Consider the following 18890-nt stretch of genomic DNA (forward strand, 5'->3'; position numbering starts at 1 on the left):
TCGATGAAAATTGTATTTAACCGATTTTAATTCGTTCTCGAACGCTAATGTGATATCAGGTTCACCTTTAGTCAAGAGAATAGGCGCGATACTTGGAACAGAGTATACAACGGTGCTATTTTTGTTGCAGGCATGCGTTCGTGGCGACAGCGACGGCGGCGGCGACGGCGGCTTTAGCGACGTACGAGCCGGGCTCGATAAGAGCGCGCAGGTATAGCAGTTAATTATATCAATGCCCCATTAGCGTGCCAGTACGCCGCGTGATTGCAATGGCTTTTTATACACGGGAGGGTTCGCCGTCGGTACCGACATCGTCGGTGCTTTTTTCAGCCGGCTATATACGTCTTGACTCGGAGAGAGGTCCGCGTAGATATACGGACCAATAATTGCGTGTTCGCCAGAGGGAAATTACCACGTTTTTACCGCGTTGCCCGCATAATTTTATTTCAATTGTGCGATTGCTCGGACCATTGCGAAGATGACCGCGAAGGCTCGTTTCATTTCGGGCGGAATTATCTTCGAACGTTCGTTAACGTTTTTCCGTGGTTCCGACTGTTACGAAAAGCAGCGGACGGTGTCAATCGCTTGACGTGGAACCGACTCAAAAACGCGTCGTTAAATTGCGAATTACTAATTGGTAATCACAAATGACATGCACGCAATTCGGTCTTTAACCGACTTTTACCTAACAGTATATTTTGATAGATCATGGCATACTTTCTTTGTAAACTTTTTGAATTTTTGCAATATCTTCAAAATTGAAGAAAATATAGTACACGAAAATGTGCGTGACGTCATAATGTTGTTGCGAAATCTTTTGAAGTTGCCGTCATCAAAGAAACTTTAGAAAGCTATAACTTTCTCAAATTTGGGTTTTTTTTTTTTAATTCAAAAAGTACTAAAAATCGGCTTAGATTCTCTACATTAATTATGGATACCGCTTAATAAAAAAATTTTACTTAAGAACCCAATTCGCGTGTATCACGATACGTTTGCTGCGGGCCCGATCGCGCATCGCGGAAATGCGGTCGATAACGTTATAAATATTTCTCATCGACTTGGGGCACGTGTCCCAACGCTGATCAGAAATTTATAATGCGCGTCGGAAGAATAAAAGTAAATAACCTTGACACGGGATGCAATCGATGTGTGAAGTTGCGTGGGATATAATCACCGGCGCTCGAAGATGCGAGATTATGCCGCAATTTTGTATTTATAGTTTATGGTTTTGTTATTGGCATGATGAGTGAGATCAGTTAGGGATATAGCTCGGGGGAGTCACGAATCTATTAAGAAGGACGACATTTGAGCAAACAATGTAGCATGTTGACGATGGACATGCGGACATTTCGTGACATCGTCTTGAAATATTCAGTGCGTTCCATGACCGTGACCGCATCAGATATTTTAATAACGAATTCTTTAACACACATAACATCTCTGAAGATATTTTAAGCTAAAATTAAAATTTAATAAATTAAGCTATACGTCAGCACATAGCCAACAACATGTTTTTAATGTTACTTTTATTTAGCCATCTTGGCTTATGATAAAATGTAATTTATTTATTAAAAAATATTTTATATTCAATTTTTAAAAAGTAAAAGCGGTACTTTTTAAATTCAATATAAACGAGGTTTGTTGAATAATTATTTAACGAGAATAATTTATTCGTGGTTTATTATAAAATATTGTAGAATTGTTGAATTGCAGAATATATATAAAAATAATTATTATAATAATTATATTTTATAAAAATAATTTATTGTATAACTTGTGAAATATCTTCTGTTGATGATGAGACATCTGGTACACAAAAAGGCGCTCGCAACATACACGGGTGTTCATCTTCTCGAGATGGTCATATGCAAATTACTAGAAGGGCTGATGGTGCTCACTAGTTTTTCGATTCAAATTCAGCTGTGCTCGTTGTTTTAGCATTCGCTTAACTTTTAGACAAATTTCGACTCGGTAACCGCGATGCATTACCTTAATGTGACCTAGAAAGTTCTTTTATTACGTTCCCACATCGACGCACACACACAAAATTCCTTTATTCGTATTCGACGGTTCGATGCACACTCATTCACGTGGCAAACATGCAGACGCGAGCGCTCGATTCTATTCATATGCGCTGAATTACAAAACGTGTTTCGTTGGCTCGTTGGTTTTTCTAGTTCCTCGTGGTTTTTGTAATTTCATGAGTGCGCACATCGTATGGAATTGTTTAATTTCGATGTCGGTACCATTGTGAGGAATTAAATAGTAGCAATGGTTTAATGATAATCACAAGCGTAAGAAATTTATAACATTATGACGTTTATTTGTGCTACGTATCGAAACAAGCAAATATCCGATCCAATCAGTCAGTGGCCAATTATAGGAAATTAGTCCAATATTTATTTGACTTTATCTCTGGATTTCATGAAATGTGTAAAAGGGAAAATTTCTGAATTTCTATTGAAAACAAAGGCAAAATACTGCAGAATTTTTTAATAATCTTCTGATGTTTTTTTGAACGATTATTTATTAGACATTTAAACTTTTAGTTAATAATAAACATCTAATTAAAAGTATATCTTGTACATAATGAGACAAGTATAATGTACGTCTTTGAAGATTATATCTATTCTATCAATGCAATCTTATTTGCAAAACGTATATGCCTCTTGTTAGAAATTATCAATCAATGTCCGCGATTATATGTGATATGATTAATCGGCATGTTCGCATGAAGTAATACAGATTGTGTTTCCACTTACACGACGTTTCGCCACGTTCTCGAGCTATTTGACTCTATCGAGGGTAACGTTGCTCTTTCTTCTTTAAATTCATACACCTGCAGAAGATGCTATTGTACTTTCGTTGCCGTTAGTTAGCCCTGGAATTTAGCCCTGACTCGACCTCGGCGCCTCAAGTATTCCGAACGTGTAGTGGCTTTAGTCGCCGCGCTCGAAGCTCGACGCTCGACGCTCGACGCTCGACGCGGCGGCGAACGGACGATCAAGGACGCAGACGTTAGTCGTCGAGGGTGATGTCCTCGCCATTGATTGGCAGCCCTGGCAGCGCTCTCGTCAAGGTTCTGGCATGCAGATACACGGCCGCGATTGTGAGTTACGCCGGAGGCCGGCCTCTATTGTCGCGATAGTTGTTTCTCATCAATAACGCTAATGTCGACATATAACGAAAATACTTTGTCAATCATCGAACTGACGTGTCGAATTGCGTGATATTTTCTCCCTTTTATCCTCTTCTTTACATCATAGGTCCCTTCTTTTCCTTATATATCTTGCATGGACATTGCGAATTTGGATTTTGAATTTGCAGCTAATAACTTAAATCGTGTATTCCGAAGACGGAGATGTGAGAAAACCACGTATTTTTTTGTTTTCAGAATGTAAAATATAACTATCTATTTATCTGCTTATCGATGCGGTGTCATTTGCGAAATGTTAAGTATCTATTTCGTTACTTGATATCTGATGTAGGGAAATCAAGTGGAGAGAACAGATAGAGCGGTTGTTTCTGATCGGCGAGGCGTGCCTACCGGACTGTTTGACATTTCCTTTTGAAATGTCGTTTCATTTCCTGCCCATCGGCACCGATGCCATCATCGCGATAGACAACAGAACGTCGGATCGAGATCATGATTTTCAGGAATGCACGACGAATACCAATTCCTTTTTTGATACACGCTTGACTTTGATATCGATAGCGCGGACATTTCTTTCAAAGGATTTCAAAAAGACGTAAAATCGTGCTTTATAAAAAAAAAGACGCTCAGCATGAAGTTTTGTTTAAAGATCACTTGAAATTAATTGATAATGTCAAAGATTTTTTAAGAGAAAAATTTTCATTAAACCATTAATTCATTTTACCTTATTCCTGTTGGTTTAATCATGTCGCAACCGCGACTCGCTTTTTTCACAAGGCTCTTCACGTTTATTTTCATCGTTCATCGCTATTTGATCGTTTCGACCTTCGGTCTATTATTGGTTCACGTCATCGCTGGATTCGAAGATGTAGATATTCGACGGTTAACGCGAAGACGCTTCTCAGACCGAGATCTCGCATCGATTGCTGATCGACAGTGGTGTATACATCCGCGCGTATACTGCACGACATTATGGTCGTGGGCCGTTGCGCGGCTTGGTTGACCGAGTTTGCATCGGTGTTGGAGGTCCCATTGATTTCCTGGCCCATGTCAAGGCTGCACGCGAGAAACCCCCGCTCTCCACCCCGGGCACCCACAACCTCCGACAACCTCCCATCCCTTCCTCGACTCCCTCCCGCAAGCTGTTTTCCCTTCCTTCCCGACTCCTCGCCCCGTCATCTTCGCTCATCTTCGACTCCGCGTACGTCACGCGTGCGAGACGTGCCGCAACCGCCGAGGTAGTCATCGAGTCTATCATTTTGTCAACTCGCGTCATCAGGAGTGGCATTTACATCGTCCATCACCTCGTCATACTTCCAACTCGCTTTGCGAAAGAAAGCTTTTAGAGCTTCAATCCCTCTTCGTGGACATCGCGATGCGTGCGCGCGATGATTATCACGGACGACGAGTGGGTGCCGATGGCAGGGGCGATGACATATTACAAAAGTTTCTGAATTGCATTTACATGCCGCGTATGCATCTCACTTGGCTGTGTAAATAATGTTTTTCCGTCTTATCTCTCATTACTGTTAGTCGCTAAACTTAAGCTTTGATATTCTTGATATAAATGACGTAGGATCTTGTGACATACATATATGCACCAAGTATATATGTTGATATAGTTAATTGCAACCTACATTATTTCATCTAGAGCGTGATATTCGAATTCTGCAAGGATTTATTTGGAAGACGTGCAAACCCGTATATGTACGCTGCATTGGCTTCGTTCAATCTGCGTCCAACTTGCTCCTTTAACTGCTTTTCCTTTGCTTTACCTGCATATTAAATAGTGTAATTTTCAAGTGTAGAGTTTCATTGTCGTATCTATTTTATGATCGCGCGTTATTCATTGCAAGATAAATTACACATCTAGAGATGCATATATGTATATGCATATTAATATTAACCAATTTCTGCTATTTAAAGTTATCGTTATTATTTCTGGAATGATGCGCACATTACATTCTATTAATTCTGAGGGTTTGTTGGGAATCTCGTTTGCTAATTTGTTTGCTAATCGAGCTGATTATTTGCTTTCTTTACGTAATTTGGCACGCAAGAGAAAGAGCAATTTGTTAGTTTACTGGCTATATTGATTTATTTGCTTATCATCTTCGCTGTCTTGCCTGTCTCTTGTGTTACCACTTGCATGCGGTTTTACGCCAGTATCTAGTATGTCCAACATTGGTTATGACGTTTGTTTACCGTAATTGTTCTTGGCTATTCTTCGTTCCATTCATCCTTGAACGCAAATCGATCCCTGTTGAATTTCTTCGCGGTGCGCCTCTGTATACCTTGCCATTCATTTATAAATAATTCGATCGACTTTGATTACTCGCATGTTAGTGAGATACAAGTACCTCCCGATCATTTAGTTTTGAGGAAATATCTAAAAGTATTGATGTTGAAGCGTTTATATCTTACACGTATTATTATTCCGTTCTGTTTTAATATAATTATCTATTGTGCACTATTTTGCGCTACACATTTTTGTTATAAATAAAATATAAATAATAATAAAAAATAATTCTGCTCTAACAATCAATTATCAGTAATGTGTATTAAATTATTCGCAATATGCTTCCTCTTTATTGACATTAGTCCAGATCATATTGAAGTGTAGGCATACAACTTCGCGTAAGTTACCGCGACTATTGTATTTTTACAACAACGAATAAATGTATAGCTTTCTTATTGCGTCACGCAACCGTGAACTTCATCTATCGACGCACCTCCGGTTCAGGGAAGACGTACATATTACGTGTATGTGTCGTAATTTATCCGTTCTTGCGGCACCACCGACGACATAATAATTTGGTTTATTCCACTCGCGTTGCGTGGTAGAATCTTCGTTATTCGGCGAGTGGTAATTTGAAAGTAATTTGAAAGTATGGCGACTGTCACGGCACGGTCGCGAATTTCGCAACACGGTGGTCGTGTAGACGACGAGGGGACGCACGGGGCGGTACAACCGCATATTAATCGTGACACTTGCCGCGCGGCACACGAATTTATGAGCGCAGAAGCCACGAGTTAAAATCCAAAAGCGAACAGGAAAGTCTCCGTATCGCGTGACCGCTCGAGCTGTGCTCGACTCTCCACATCGCGGTTACTGTCCAAGTACTTTAACTCCAACACTAATAACTCCAACCAGCACGTTTGTAGTATCGCAGCGATATATTCGTGACGGAAAATGCGCCGGGGAATTGGGAATCGGGAACCAAATACGCGAAACATATATGAACAGTCGGAGAGATTGATCAAAAATTGCGATGGGACTTCGGCGAAAGATGACAAGTACTTGGCAATCCGTAACCGCGAAGAATACGATAGCAAAGTCGCATTAAAAAGTTTATTCGAAGGCCAAGCGCGTCGTATTAAGTATATGCTTCCGACGATTATTATGCGAGAAAAAAAAGTTCAAGTTTATACGATATATGCTATATAATAAGAAGAAAATTTCTGCGGAACAGATTTAAGAAAATGGCACGTGCAGTGAGCGTTATAGTTGTTTGCTTTACACTATAAAAAAAGCACTCATGATGACGTATCTGCTATGTGTGTTTTGATAGTATTTTCTATTAATTAAATTATTTTTAGATGAAATATTTCTATATAGATAAATACGTGTATCTCATTTACGTTATTATAAAAATACCGAGACTTAAACTTTCATGTAATATCTAACCTTTTATTTTAAAAAGCAGTCATACTTTAGATAAATAATCTCAGGCAAATTTTAATCATAAATATGTATTAAAATTAATGATTTGATTTGTAAGACATGTGATAATTTATTATTAAAGAGACATATAGATATTATTAAAAATAGATTTACAAAAAATAGGTAAATTAGAAAGATTTTATGTCGAGAAACATTTAGAAATTTTGCCAACATGCTGTTATTTTAGAATATTTATGCAATACGTTATATGCATGAGTTTCTATATTTCGTCTTTGCAAAAATATATTCTCTTTTGATGAATATCCCAGATATATATTTTTATACATATGAAGAAATATCCTAGCGTGTTTCTCCATGTAATTTATAACGTCAGCTTTACGTAACAAAAACCTGAGAACTACTGGAATAAATCGTTGAGTGAGCAAGGGCGAACGAATCCAGCGAGTGGATGAAATCATTAGTATCGAGGCTACGGTTTCCTGTATCGTTGCTACGCGGAATATGGCACTCGGTATGCCAGTGATAAAGCACGAGGAACAGTCAGCCGTTTGAATGCTCAGCTCGGCTCAACCGGATATTACAGTTACCGAAGAATATTCGATTTGCAGCTAACTAGATGGGCTCTCGCTCGTCGATCCGGATACCGTTCTCTCGTGTCTTCGCTCGCGCCTCTTCGCTGTCGAGTTACCGGCCGCCGTTCCGATTAAGTTTGAAGTTACTATCGGAAATATCGTTTTGTTATGTCACGCTGTAATCTCGCTAAATATCATAATGTTGTCGATAGAAATAATAGCATAGGTTCTAAAGCGATATGTCGGAAATAACATTTACTACAACGTGAAAGACAGAGAGAGAGAGAGAGAGACTGTGCTTATTGCAAAAGTTATTACGTGTTCTATTTTCTTAATCTCTTTTTTATGGTTTAAATAATAGAGCAATAGGCAACTCAGAAGGTTTTAAAACAAAATTGACAAATTTTGTTCCTCGCGAAGACAATCCGGATTTTTTGCAGTAAAGTTCATTTTTCTTTAACTACAAAACTTGTTCTCTTTTTCTTCATTCTTTTTCTGAAACACGCATAATCGAGAAGCTTTTATATTTTGTAAGCATGAAGAGCGCAGTAAAATAGAACAGATCCACTGCCACTACATATAAATCGTGACACAAATTGTTAAAACTTGCATGGTTCCGTATCCGTATGGTTTCATCAATCATTCGCGTATAAGCGCTTATTAATAATCGTCCACTATTAAATATGCATTGGTTGTTTGCGAACGAAGCGTCATTCTCTGTCTGCTCGCGTCTTTCTATTCCACTATATGCCCGATTTCTGTCAGCCTTTGTGCGCCAGCTGTCAGTCACTAATTTGTTTACGTAAAATGCTCCGTTTTCGAAATTGGGACATGTGTAACCACATCGACCTTTTACTTTACTTTTATGTTATCAATTTATCAATTTATAGTGATATCCAAATACATATATAATATAAAGAATCTTTTTTAACATAAATTAAAGCTGCTTTTCTTTACTGTTAAATACTATTATAAATGCTATATTTATATTGATGACAATATTTTGCTCCTTTTACTGCCATTCTCATGTAGAATCCATGTAATTCTTATACATTATATTGTTTCTTGAAACGTTTGCAATTACTGCGACTATTTTTTATTTAATATAACCGTGTCTCGTGCCGGAAATATCTTTGCGTACACGATTTCTTAAACACTCAAATGGCAAAGTACAGAAAATTCAGTAGTTACTGCTAGACTTCTATGTACTTCATATTTGGATACATGGTAGCATTTCTAAAAGCGGACATAAATTTGAAGCTCCATTACACGGAATACAGGACGCCATCAGATATATCTGTATTATAGGACCGCGAAAAAGATAAATCTTTTCTGGCCGAAGCGGTAATGGAAAAACACTCGATGGCATCGGCTGTCACTGTTATCCTTCCAAGCGATGGTAGTATTGCCAACGCGGCTGCACAAACCAGGCTAGAATGGATACGCGAAGGAAAACAACAATCCGTTCCGTTGCAAAAGTATAACGCGCGTTTGTATGCCGCTGAAAATAGGTCAGTTGAGGTCCAATGATTTGGTCGGATTTCGCCTGTTTCCGCGGTGGGCGATGCTCTTACGACGAAAACACGACGATTCTCGACCGGATGATAATCCACGATGTTTCCAATTCCGGAAAGTTGCCGAGAAATCGTCCTGTCTACGAGAGTCGCATCCCGATGTGAGATATCACGGATCGATAGATAGTGGCTCTTCGCGAAATCCTTGAACGGATATTTTCGACGATAGCCATATTAATTACTCGTGATATGATCGCAACCTTTAGCATTTTCCGTAATCCGATCGAAGTGGAACCGAATTTATGATATATTTCTGATAATTGTACGAAAATGTCTATTTTAAAATAAAATTATACGTGAAAGTCGAAATAAAGATATATAAATATGTAGGTAGTTTTGATGAGTATAGCAATATTAAAAAATATATAATCTAAATTTGAAAACTTAAACCATATACAAAATTTTTTAAACCGATATTTAAAAGTGAACATCTTACACGAGCTATTTTTTATTATACTCATATAAACGAAGAGAAAGAAATAAGAAAAATTTTATATTATTTCAAAATAAGTTTGCACAAAAGTTAGTTTATAACAAGTCGTTTTTGTTATTGACTTATACTACTAGTCCAGCCAATTTTGTTGGTATATTTATCGAGCACTTATTTTTTTAAACACTAGACATCACAGACGCGCGCCTCGCGCGCGCTATTTAGCTTTAATATTACACACAACTGTCAAAATATGCTATGACAGCCGCTCACGAAGTTAGTGCAGCAACAGAATCAATCAGCATCGCGGAAAAGAGCCAACAAAGCACGTCGAGACTTTCGAGAAGACTTCGAGAGATGCGAGTATCGATTTAACATGCCTTTTTTTAGAAAGGAAAATTTTAATTTATTTTGTTACGAAATTTTGTTACATTCTCATCACCGCAAAATAATTGTTATTCAATAGACACGATCATTAGATTTAATTAATGAGGCTATCCTAAGGATTGTGCGTCAACTTCGACGAAGATGGCGCGACGTAATTGGGATTCTGGATCAAGCTCGGTCCGGGTGACCGAGTGAAGCAGCAGAGAAAGGGTGTTCTTCCTCGTTGTGTTAGAGAAGGGGCCTGGTGCGCGCCACCGATCCGAGAGAGTGGGCGAGGGTGGCGACGATTCTAGCCACGGTGGGCTGGCGAGGGTGTAGCGGCGTAGGAGGATTTGGAGCTCTGCCACGTTGGGAGCACCCTCCTGCTCGAGAGCTCTACTGCGATCACCGATACCACACTACAGTGCTTTCGCGGTTGGTACTCATATAGGTTTGGAGGAGGCCAAAGAGAAGCGCGGCCCACTCGAGGAGGAAACAGGTGGAACGACCGAGGCTCCGCTCGCCGGAAGAGCGTAAATATTGATAATCCCTCTGACTACATGTAACTACTCGTTTACCACCTTTGCTTCATATAATAGCACGGCGAATTAAAACTCTTTCGACATCGGTTGTCCCGCTATGGGTATAGTGTATCGTCCGATAATAAAAGAGGGAGATTGTCTTTGACACCTGAAGAATATAAAATTGGTTAACTATGCCCATGTGTCAGCGCACGGTCAAGTATATACGTGTCTCGTTAGACTGTTAAACTATCATAAATGTATGGAAACATCGATAATGTCGCAGTTAGTCAATGTCACTGGCTAAGTTCTCTATTCTACCCTCAATTTTTTCACAATGTTACGAGGCTGAACCTACGTCTTTGTTCGTGATTATTCATGAATCTATATTTGTGATTATTGGAATATAAATGCAGTAGAGATTGTGTGTGGAAAACCTTCACTGTCTGGCCTCGAAACAGAGGCTTCTCGTACCGCTTATTGCATTTGCTAAAGAAAACTATGCGTACAGCTTGTCGTTACATTAAATATAGTTTTCATTCAGAGAATTATATCCGCCGTGTGGACTATTCACTACATGATTCAGTTTATGATAGAAAATGCATTATTATAAAGCTATATAGATGCGTTTTTATATTAAACAAAAATTCTCACTGTTTGTCGAGGATTTTAAACAATTGGAGTGTCCAAACAAAATATGCTTTCGGTGTTATTGCTTAGAGCATTTATGTTATAAAGATTATATAAAAATAAAAACATCAATTAACTTTTAATTTGCTTTTTGTTTAAGAAAATGCGTTCATATGCGGTTATACATTGCATTTATATATTAGAAGATATTGAGACTATTGAAAATATGCTTAAAAGATACAATGGTCGTAGTAAGATTTCAGTAGTAACGAAACATATCGCAACGGCCAGGGAAAGAGTCTGAGTAAACGCAGCCGTCGCGTCGGTCGCGAGTATAATGCGTCGAATGTTTCGTGCAGTGATCGATAGCGCTGGCTCGTGTTGCAGATATCTTTTGCCGGCTACATTTGCGGATTATTAATACGTACTGGTGAATTGCGATGAACGGATGAGCGGGTGTAGCATCGACCAATTCCAACGTCGACATTGTTTGCGCTTTGTTGCTATTGCTCGCGTCCGCCTCTGTTCTTTCTATTCTCCGGTTTATCGTTTTGTTACTGCTTAAAATAGCATTTTGTAATTGACAATAAGGCTCATGTATATTTTATATGTTTCCATTAATTACGACATAAGTTAAAACACTTGAAAAAATTATCAGATTGGTAATGTGCTTTAATTATAATGAATATTGTAATGTAACGGTTTTATTATTAAATCTTTTAATTTAATTACAAGGTAATTTTTCTGCCTAGCAATAGAACACATAAAAAAAGTGTTTAAATTTATTTTTTATTTTATAATCTGTTAAGGCTGATCTACAATGTGCTCTTTGCTTTCTGTTTTTTGCTCTTAATCTCTTTGCGACTATCTCGTATTTTGCAATTCCATCGCGTAACGTGATGTTTCTTGTCTCTTCTGAAGTTCGTCAATTTTTATCTTAGGCGACAGAGAACAAAAAACATCGCGTTACGCGACGCAATTGCGAAATACGGGATAGTCGCTTAAGAGCAAAAAACAGAAAGCAAAAAGCACATTGTAGATCAGGCTTTATGTATAATTGTTTTATTGATTTTTAATCTATTGGCATAAAATATAGTAATTATCATGCATTTATTTATTGGAATTAACTAATATCGCTGTAACAGTTCTACAATATATTTAATCACATTTAATCATGACGATTGAAAATTTGTGCTCACTATGTATTGACCTTGTCGATTAATAATCATCGATTGGAAAAGTTTAACTTAACGATCAATTTACGATGCAAAATATATTATGCTTATTAAAATGCGCGGGAAAGGGGAGAGAGAGAGAGAGAGAGAGAGAGAGAGAGAGAGCGCTTCCTTATCGTCGCCTTGGAGGCACGGAGGGATGGTGTCATTGTCATCATATGGAAAGAGCTTGCGCGCGTAGTGGTGAGACATACACTAGAGCATGCAATGTAACTGCATATATCCGCTCATTTACATACAATCACGGAGGTGCATCCAGACGGCGGAGAGAGCTATGCGGCGCTCTCATTGTGGCGCCCGTTATGTCAAAGGCTAAATCTATCTTGTTTGCACTTGATAGTAGGCAGCGGGCGGGTTGACGTCAGACACGATCGCGTAATAAAACTTCGTTATTTCCGTCGAAGTGGCATAATGAATGACGCGTATCGCAATGAAGATGCCATTCGTCACGATTTGCCCAACGCAATATTTTTTTTTCCAACATTTATACAGAAGGGCTTATGTGTTATCTGGTAAGGTAAAATGTCTCTTTGTATAATTGTGAGAGAGATGTATCGTTGTTCTTTACCATAAAATTTTAATATAAAGGAATGTATAAAATATTGCTCATTAAATCTTCTGTCGTACCGATAACACTAATATATTTTCGATAGCAATAATGTGTGTGTACGTAAAAATATTTTAAATCTCTCACTAGAGCTGATTTCAAATATGACATCTTTCTAACAAAATTGTATGAGTAAAATCAAGAATTCTATGAATTAGTTAGTTTTACAATTGATGATAGAGAATCGATAAAAATCAGTTATATTAAAATATTTTATTAACATTATCTCTACAAATCCAAAAGTGTCTAGATATAAGATATTAACTTTTCTGAAATATTGGATAGTATTTCTAAGCGAATGACGGACACATTTCTCTTTTTTTTTTACTTTTTCTTCAAACCTTTAAGTATACGTTTATTTTAATAATTTTATTTCCATACGCTCTTCGGACATTTCTAAACATGAAAAGACATGTTAAACAGGTTTCAAAGATTGCGATAAATTCGCTTTGCAAATGTAAAAGAAAACATCACCAACTCGTTGATAAACTTCCTTTGCAAATGTAAAGAAAACATCAACAACTCATTGCCGCGAGGTTTCGCACAATTTTTTTTTAACACTCCACTCTTACTTCGTGTAAATACGTGTATAATTGAAGACAGGATTTATCTCTCAGCATTTATTTTTGAAAAAAAAACCACATGCAAATTTCAAGTTATTCTCATGGTTGCGTTTACGCGCGCGCCTCTCGCATTTTGCCTAAGCCTAAGTAAGCGCGTACAAAAACAAGCTGACTTACGCGGCGTATGCAAACGGTGTGTGATGCGTGGCGGGCAGTAGGACGACCGTGGCCACGAGGAGAACGAAGCTCCCGGAGACGGCGTGGAAGGACCCCATGGCTGTCGTCCCCCGGTGTCGCCGCGTGAGGACGAGAACGGCGACGGTTGTCCTGGAGGCGTTGCTACCTGGCGCGTTGACCCGGCGCCTCTCTGCGTGTCGTCTGCGTCTCACCCTCCCTCCCTCCCGCCCGCCCAGCCCACCCTCCTACCCCCGTCTTGCTTCCTCTTCAGGCTTCTCTCCGTGTGCGCTCTCTGGCCCGTCGCTTTTCCACGATCCTCTCTCAGCTCTCTCAACGCTCTCCTCGCCCGATCTTCTCCGCTCACCTATGCCTGTATCTTCCCGTCACTATCACTCACAATCGTACATTTGCGAATATTCAAGCGGCGACATGGATTGTAATATCACGACACTTGAAGCTCGATCCGGGGTAATTCTACCGCGGACACATTCTGCTTTTGTGTCACCTTTTGCGCTTCGTCACTCGCGACGAGATCACAGCGGTAGTCTTGATTACGCGCGATAAACGAAGACGTAGGATAGTTTTGCGAAACGTTGTCAGCACCGGGAATCTTTCGCGATTCTTCTTCGTCTCTCTTGTCTCTCCCTCGCTCCTCCACCGTACTTTCCCGCTCGGCACCGAGTTTCGTTCGCGATTCCCGCGGCGTTTTCGAGGCGGAAGAGGCACACCGGGATGACAATCGGGCGGGGGGGGATAACGGGTGTCGGCGAAGGAGGGAGACGAGGATCCTTCTCCTCCTGAAGATAGTGCGCCTCCTTCTTCGTTTTGCGTCCTACAGAGCCGGAGTCTTCTGATCGCCGACGGTGTCCTGCCACGAGCTCCGCTTCCGCAGGATCCTTCCTCTCGCGACGAACATCTTTCTGCTCCTGTCACCTCTCTCACGGCCTGCTCTTTCTCTCCGCACTCCTTTCTCTCGCTCTTGCCCTCTCACTCTCTCTCGCTCTTCTCGCGGGGACACTCGGTCAGCACCCGCGGTACACCGCTACGCGCTCGGGAGTGGCGGCTCTCGCGTCTAGCCCGGCCGTTTCAGCGCGCAGGCGCAATTCCTTCCTTCCTGCCTGCCTGCTAGCCTGCTTGCTTGCTTGCCTACCTGTCTGCCCACCCTCGTCCATTTCTCCTTCCCTCTCTCGCCCCTTTTCACCCTCTCTCTTCCATCTATTCTAACTTGCCTGCTCGCCTCAAGCCGACAACTGCCGTCGTGCCTGCGCTCGCTGTCACCCTGACTACCTGATTGTTTCATGAACTTAGTAGTTTTCGTCACCCTCCACCCTCCCGCCATCCCCCTTGTCAGCGTGCCCTGCTGAGTGTATTGATGCACAGCGGAAGAAGCTCATGTTCGCTCAGTGGCTGCTTTTTTAAGAGATCACGATTGTGTCACATCACAATGATTAATGATAATTAACATAATATATAGCTGAATTCTTGTATTTTACAGCGTACACGATATGTTTGGACATTCCATAACTATAGCTACCTAGTACATGTAAATATGTTTAATCTATAGTTAGTAGGCATGCGTTTTCTAATTGAAATAATGGCCATATGATGTTTCGCGAACGTGATAGTACATAGAAATACTATAGAATCTGAGATACTTTAACCGCACGATTGCGTGCTGTCACTCTTTCTGATTGTCTCAGGAACTTGGTGGTTCTCAACCTCACGTCTACCTTCTTAGAGAATTTGACTGATGTGTGTATATTAACACAAGAGTACATTATATTTACTAGCATCCCTTACAGTGTATTAAAATTGCGTCAATCCTCTCGTGTCTTCGCCTCTTATCTTCTAATTAATTCACTTATACCTGTCCGCATGAAGCGACGAAGATTATCACCGTATCTACACCGTCTGTTGCTCTGTCGCTCGATTTAATAATTTTCGTTATTCCGCGGTTAATTAAATCGTCGCATTGACCCGGCGAAAAACACGTTTTCCTTCTTCCGGCACTTTGGTGGTCGCGTTTTCATCATCGCCGTCGCGTCTCGCTCTCGCTTTTCCTTCACAATTTTCTTGCACAACCGTGTTATTCGTTTCCGCTCGTTTTACTTATACTTGTTTCTTTTCCCTTCTTCGCGCAGACCTGAGCTTAGCAGGGACGGGCGTATATCGATACGTTACTTTCCGGATTACGCGTATACGGTGGTTTCGCGTCGGCATGTAAAGCGGCCTGAGTGCATACCAGCGACGTAAAAGAGTGAAAAGAGGTGCATCAGAAGACATTCTATTTGCAGCTCGGCACTGCCTCGTGAAAAATATTCGACTGCTGAATCTTTTTGCTAATCTCTCGCGTACACCCTACTCGTCTTTGTAAGGTACGCGCTTTGGAGCGACGTTGACGCACATCAAAGGGCGGACGATGATACGTATTTTCGCATTCGCGGACGCACACATATAGAACACGCGTACACGTGCGTGCGACATTGAGACGTGTCGCTTCCAACTCTCCGCTAGAGCGAAGCTAATGCGGATCGTAACGTAAGTAACCGGAGCGGTGAGTGTACATTCTTTCCGCCCGCGCGACTTTGAATCAAATTCTCGAGTTGCGGGGTAAACTTTGAATACGCAGTACAAACACGAGTTTGCGCCCTCCATCGAGCCGTGCGATGCGTAAGTACCTATATACGGGGTGTCTTAGGAGCAGCGTATTTCTAGATCATAGTTGCTACGTATGCTTCAGTATACTGTAGAATTATAAGAACATAAACATTCTGAATATTTCGAGAAAGATAAGATTTAAAATCTACATTTCAAACTTTATCTCTTTAAGATTTAAGAATATAGATATACACACTGCAAAACCTTTTCATCGCAGAATATTTAAAATAGTTAAAATATCGACTGCTTGCAAAGAAAAGATTTCAAAATGTCTACGGTGTATAATTCGCAATTCTTAGGACACTCTGTCTATATACGGAGCATCGGAGCACCCAGCACGCGAGCGACGCGACGGGACGATGAGGGTGAATTTTATGCGTTTTAATCTAACGTCTTGGCTCGCTTGAAAAGCAATGTTCACGTTGGCATATTTTTCATCTCTTTTATATATTACTAGACACTACAGACGCGCGCTTCGCGCGCGCTATTTAGCTTTAACATTATGCTATTACTATTAGACTATTAACCCCATGATACATACAACTGTCAAAATATACAATGACAGCTGCAAATGAAGTAAGCGCAGCAAGAGAACCAATCGGCATCGCGGAAAAGAGGCAACAATAAACTATCCATGCCTTTTTTAGAAAGGGATACATAATCTGTACATGCGCCGTCTGCTTCGAATTTATGATTAGGAATTTAGTTGCCGATGAGCGAGATCTCCATTAATCCAAGAATATCTTATCGCAATCTCTAATTTGTATAATCTTAATTTTATGAGCGCATAAAATGTACTTTTATGAATATAATTTAATGGGCGTAATGATGTATGTCGAATATTTATAGAAATATTTATGAAAATCGCCATGCACATTGAGAAGATATCTTCGTAAACTCGTCCGGCTCGTCCCACGCGATCTATCATTAGGTATTAATCTTTGGGGGTGTATACGCTTACATATATTAAAATATCACGCATTATTTTGCATTATATTATTTTACTCGTTTGCACGGTACAAAATGTTATACTATGCAGTTTTATATATCTCATTTTATCGTATAACATCTTCTTTATTTTATGGAATTACATCAAAACATAAAAGTTTATTTTTTTTTAAGCTATTATAAAATTGTACGACGCGAAACGTTTGATGCAAAAATATCGATGCCTTCGATGATATATATGCAAATCTCTTTATACATCGAATGCGGAAAATTTGATTGGATTTTATTTCAATTGCATCCCCGGTCCTTTTGCTTCATTTTACCGCTTCAGCTTTCATTTTGTTTTGCAGAATATTGCTTTTTTGTACTTTCAATATTTAGCTACAATGTGACAGTTTCGACAGTAATCGTGCATCAACGCTGAAATTTTTTTTATCTTTTCTCCCGTCTCGTATCTCACTCTAACATTGTATGTTTCGGCGATTTCATTTCCTGAATTCAGAAAAATATATTTTACCTTAGGTAAAATGTGTACTACAGCAACAGAGAAAATAAATAACGTTGATATAATGATCTCCAAAAATAATAAAAATTTAATATTATGTCAATAATATTTAATTAACACAAAATAAGAGGAATTTTTAGTAGAAAAACATAAATGATAATTTTATTCAAATATAAGTATTTAAAATAGCATCAGAGATGACAGAAGATTATAGTTTATAGCTAATTGCAACGAACAAATCATATTCTCTCTCTCTCCCTCTCCCTCTCTCTCTTTCTCTTTCTTGTCTAAACAACTGAGTTGCCAGCGGATGTGTTCTGGCCTTCTGTATACAATTGGTCTCTGTGCATGAAGATGTTAGGTACTGCTAGACGAACGATGTTTGGTCTGGACAGTAGTGCAAGTAAACGCACGAGCCGCCGCACGAATTCCGGCGCTCTCGTGGACTGACGACGCGATTGTCGCTCACATCCGACGCTGCGACCGTTATCGTCAGAGGTCGGCAAGGGGGATAGAAAGTGCGATGAGGGGTTTGTGAAAGAGGTGAGAGCGCATGCGCGAGAGATCAAAACCAGCGGGCTCTCTGTCGCCTGGGATAACGGCTTGCGGCCCGTCTATTGATCTTGGCAAACGTTGCGCGCCGGAACGAGCCGCGCTCGAGCTTCTCCTGTACCAGTAGCCTGCCACTCCGTTTGCTCTAGAGACCGAGCGACCAACCGACCGACCGACCGACCGATCGACCGACCGACTGTAGTGGCCCGAATGATCCGGCCAAATATGGCAACAAACGCGATGTATCGCGGGGGACCGTCAGCCAAACGCCAGAATGCTCTTAACGCCCCGCGGGACTCGTATGGCGCGGATCGCCGTTCCGCCCGCTTTTAATCAAAACGCGACACAGCGTGGGCTGAACGGTCGCTCACAAAATATATTAGACCAACTAAGCAGCCGGGATGCGCAGGAAGAAGATAAATCATTAATTCAGCGCTCGGGAATTGCGTTCCATCAAACGGAACTAAACAGAGAATACAAACATCCATGTAATTAAAGCTGCGATCCACTTGACGCTACAAATGCTTCGAAGCATTCCTCTTCTCTTTTCTTTCAACGAAAGAAGAAGGAGAAGAAGAACGCTCCAAAGCATTTGTAGCGTCAAGTGGACCGCAGCCTAAGTAACATTAACGCTAGGTTTTGGAACCTGGTTTGGAACTAGGTTTGAAATATTATATAGATTGATATTAAGTAGCTTATGCAGCTAGTTAGCT

At 40.2% G+C, this 18890-nt stretch overlaps 1 protein-coding gene and 1 long non-coding RNA gene across 7 annotated transcripts in view; one reads left to right on the forward strand and one right to left on the reverse strand.

Moving 5' to 3' along the window:
• The window catches only part of LOC143896539 (uncharacterized), a 71004-nt gene extending 70728 nt beyond the window's left edge, over nucleotides 1-276 (forward strand). The window contains exon 3 of the long non-coding RNA XR_013256686.1: nucleotides 131-276. This is a non-coding gene — a long non-coding RNA (uncharacterized LOC143896539). The remainder of the gene's footprint in view (nucleotides 1-130) is intronic.
• The window catches only part of Rdl (Resistant to dieldrin), an 80102-nt gene extending 66371 nt beyond the window's left edge, over nucleotides 1-13731 (reverse strand). For all 6 annotated transcript variants that reach the window (XM_077404459.1, XM_077404461.1, XM_077404462.1 and 3 more), the window contains exon 1: nucleotides 13515-13731. In XM_077404459.1, the coding sequence (XP_077260585.1) occupies nucleotides 13515-13612 (98 nt within the window). In that variant the 5' untranslated portion in view covers nucleotides 13613-13731. The remainder of the gene's footprint in view (nucleotides 1-13514) is intronic.
• Between the last annotated feature and the right edge of the window lie 5159 nt (nucleotides 13732-18890).

Source organism: Temnothorax americanus, unplaced genomic scaffold (assembly GCF_048541705.1).
Source record: "Temnothorax americanus isolate GAGA-0224 unplaced genomic scaffold, ASM4854170v1 Scaffold19, whole genome shotgun sequence".
Classification (NCBI taxonomy): domain Eukaryota; kingdom Metazoa; phylum Arthropoda; class Insecta; order Hymenoptera; family Formicidae; genus Temnothorax; species Temnothorax americanus.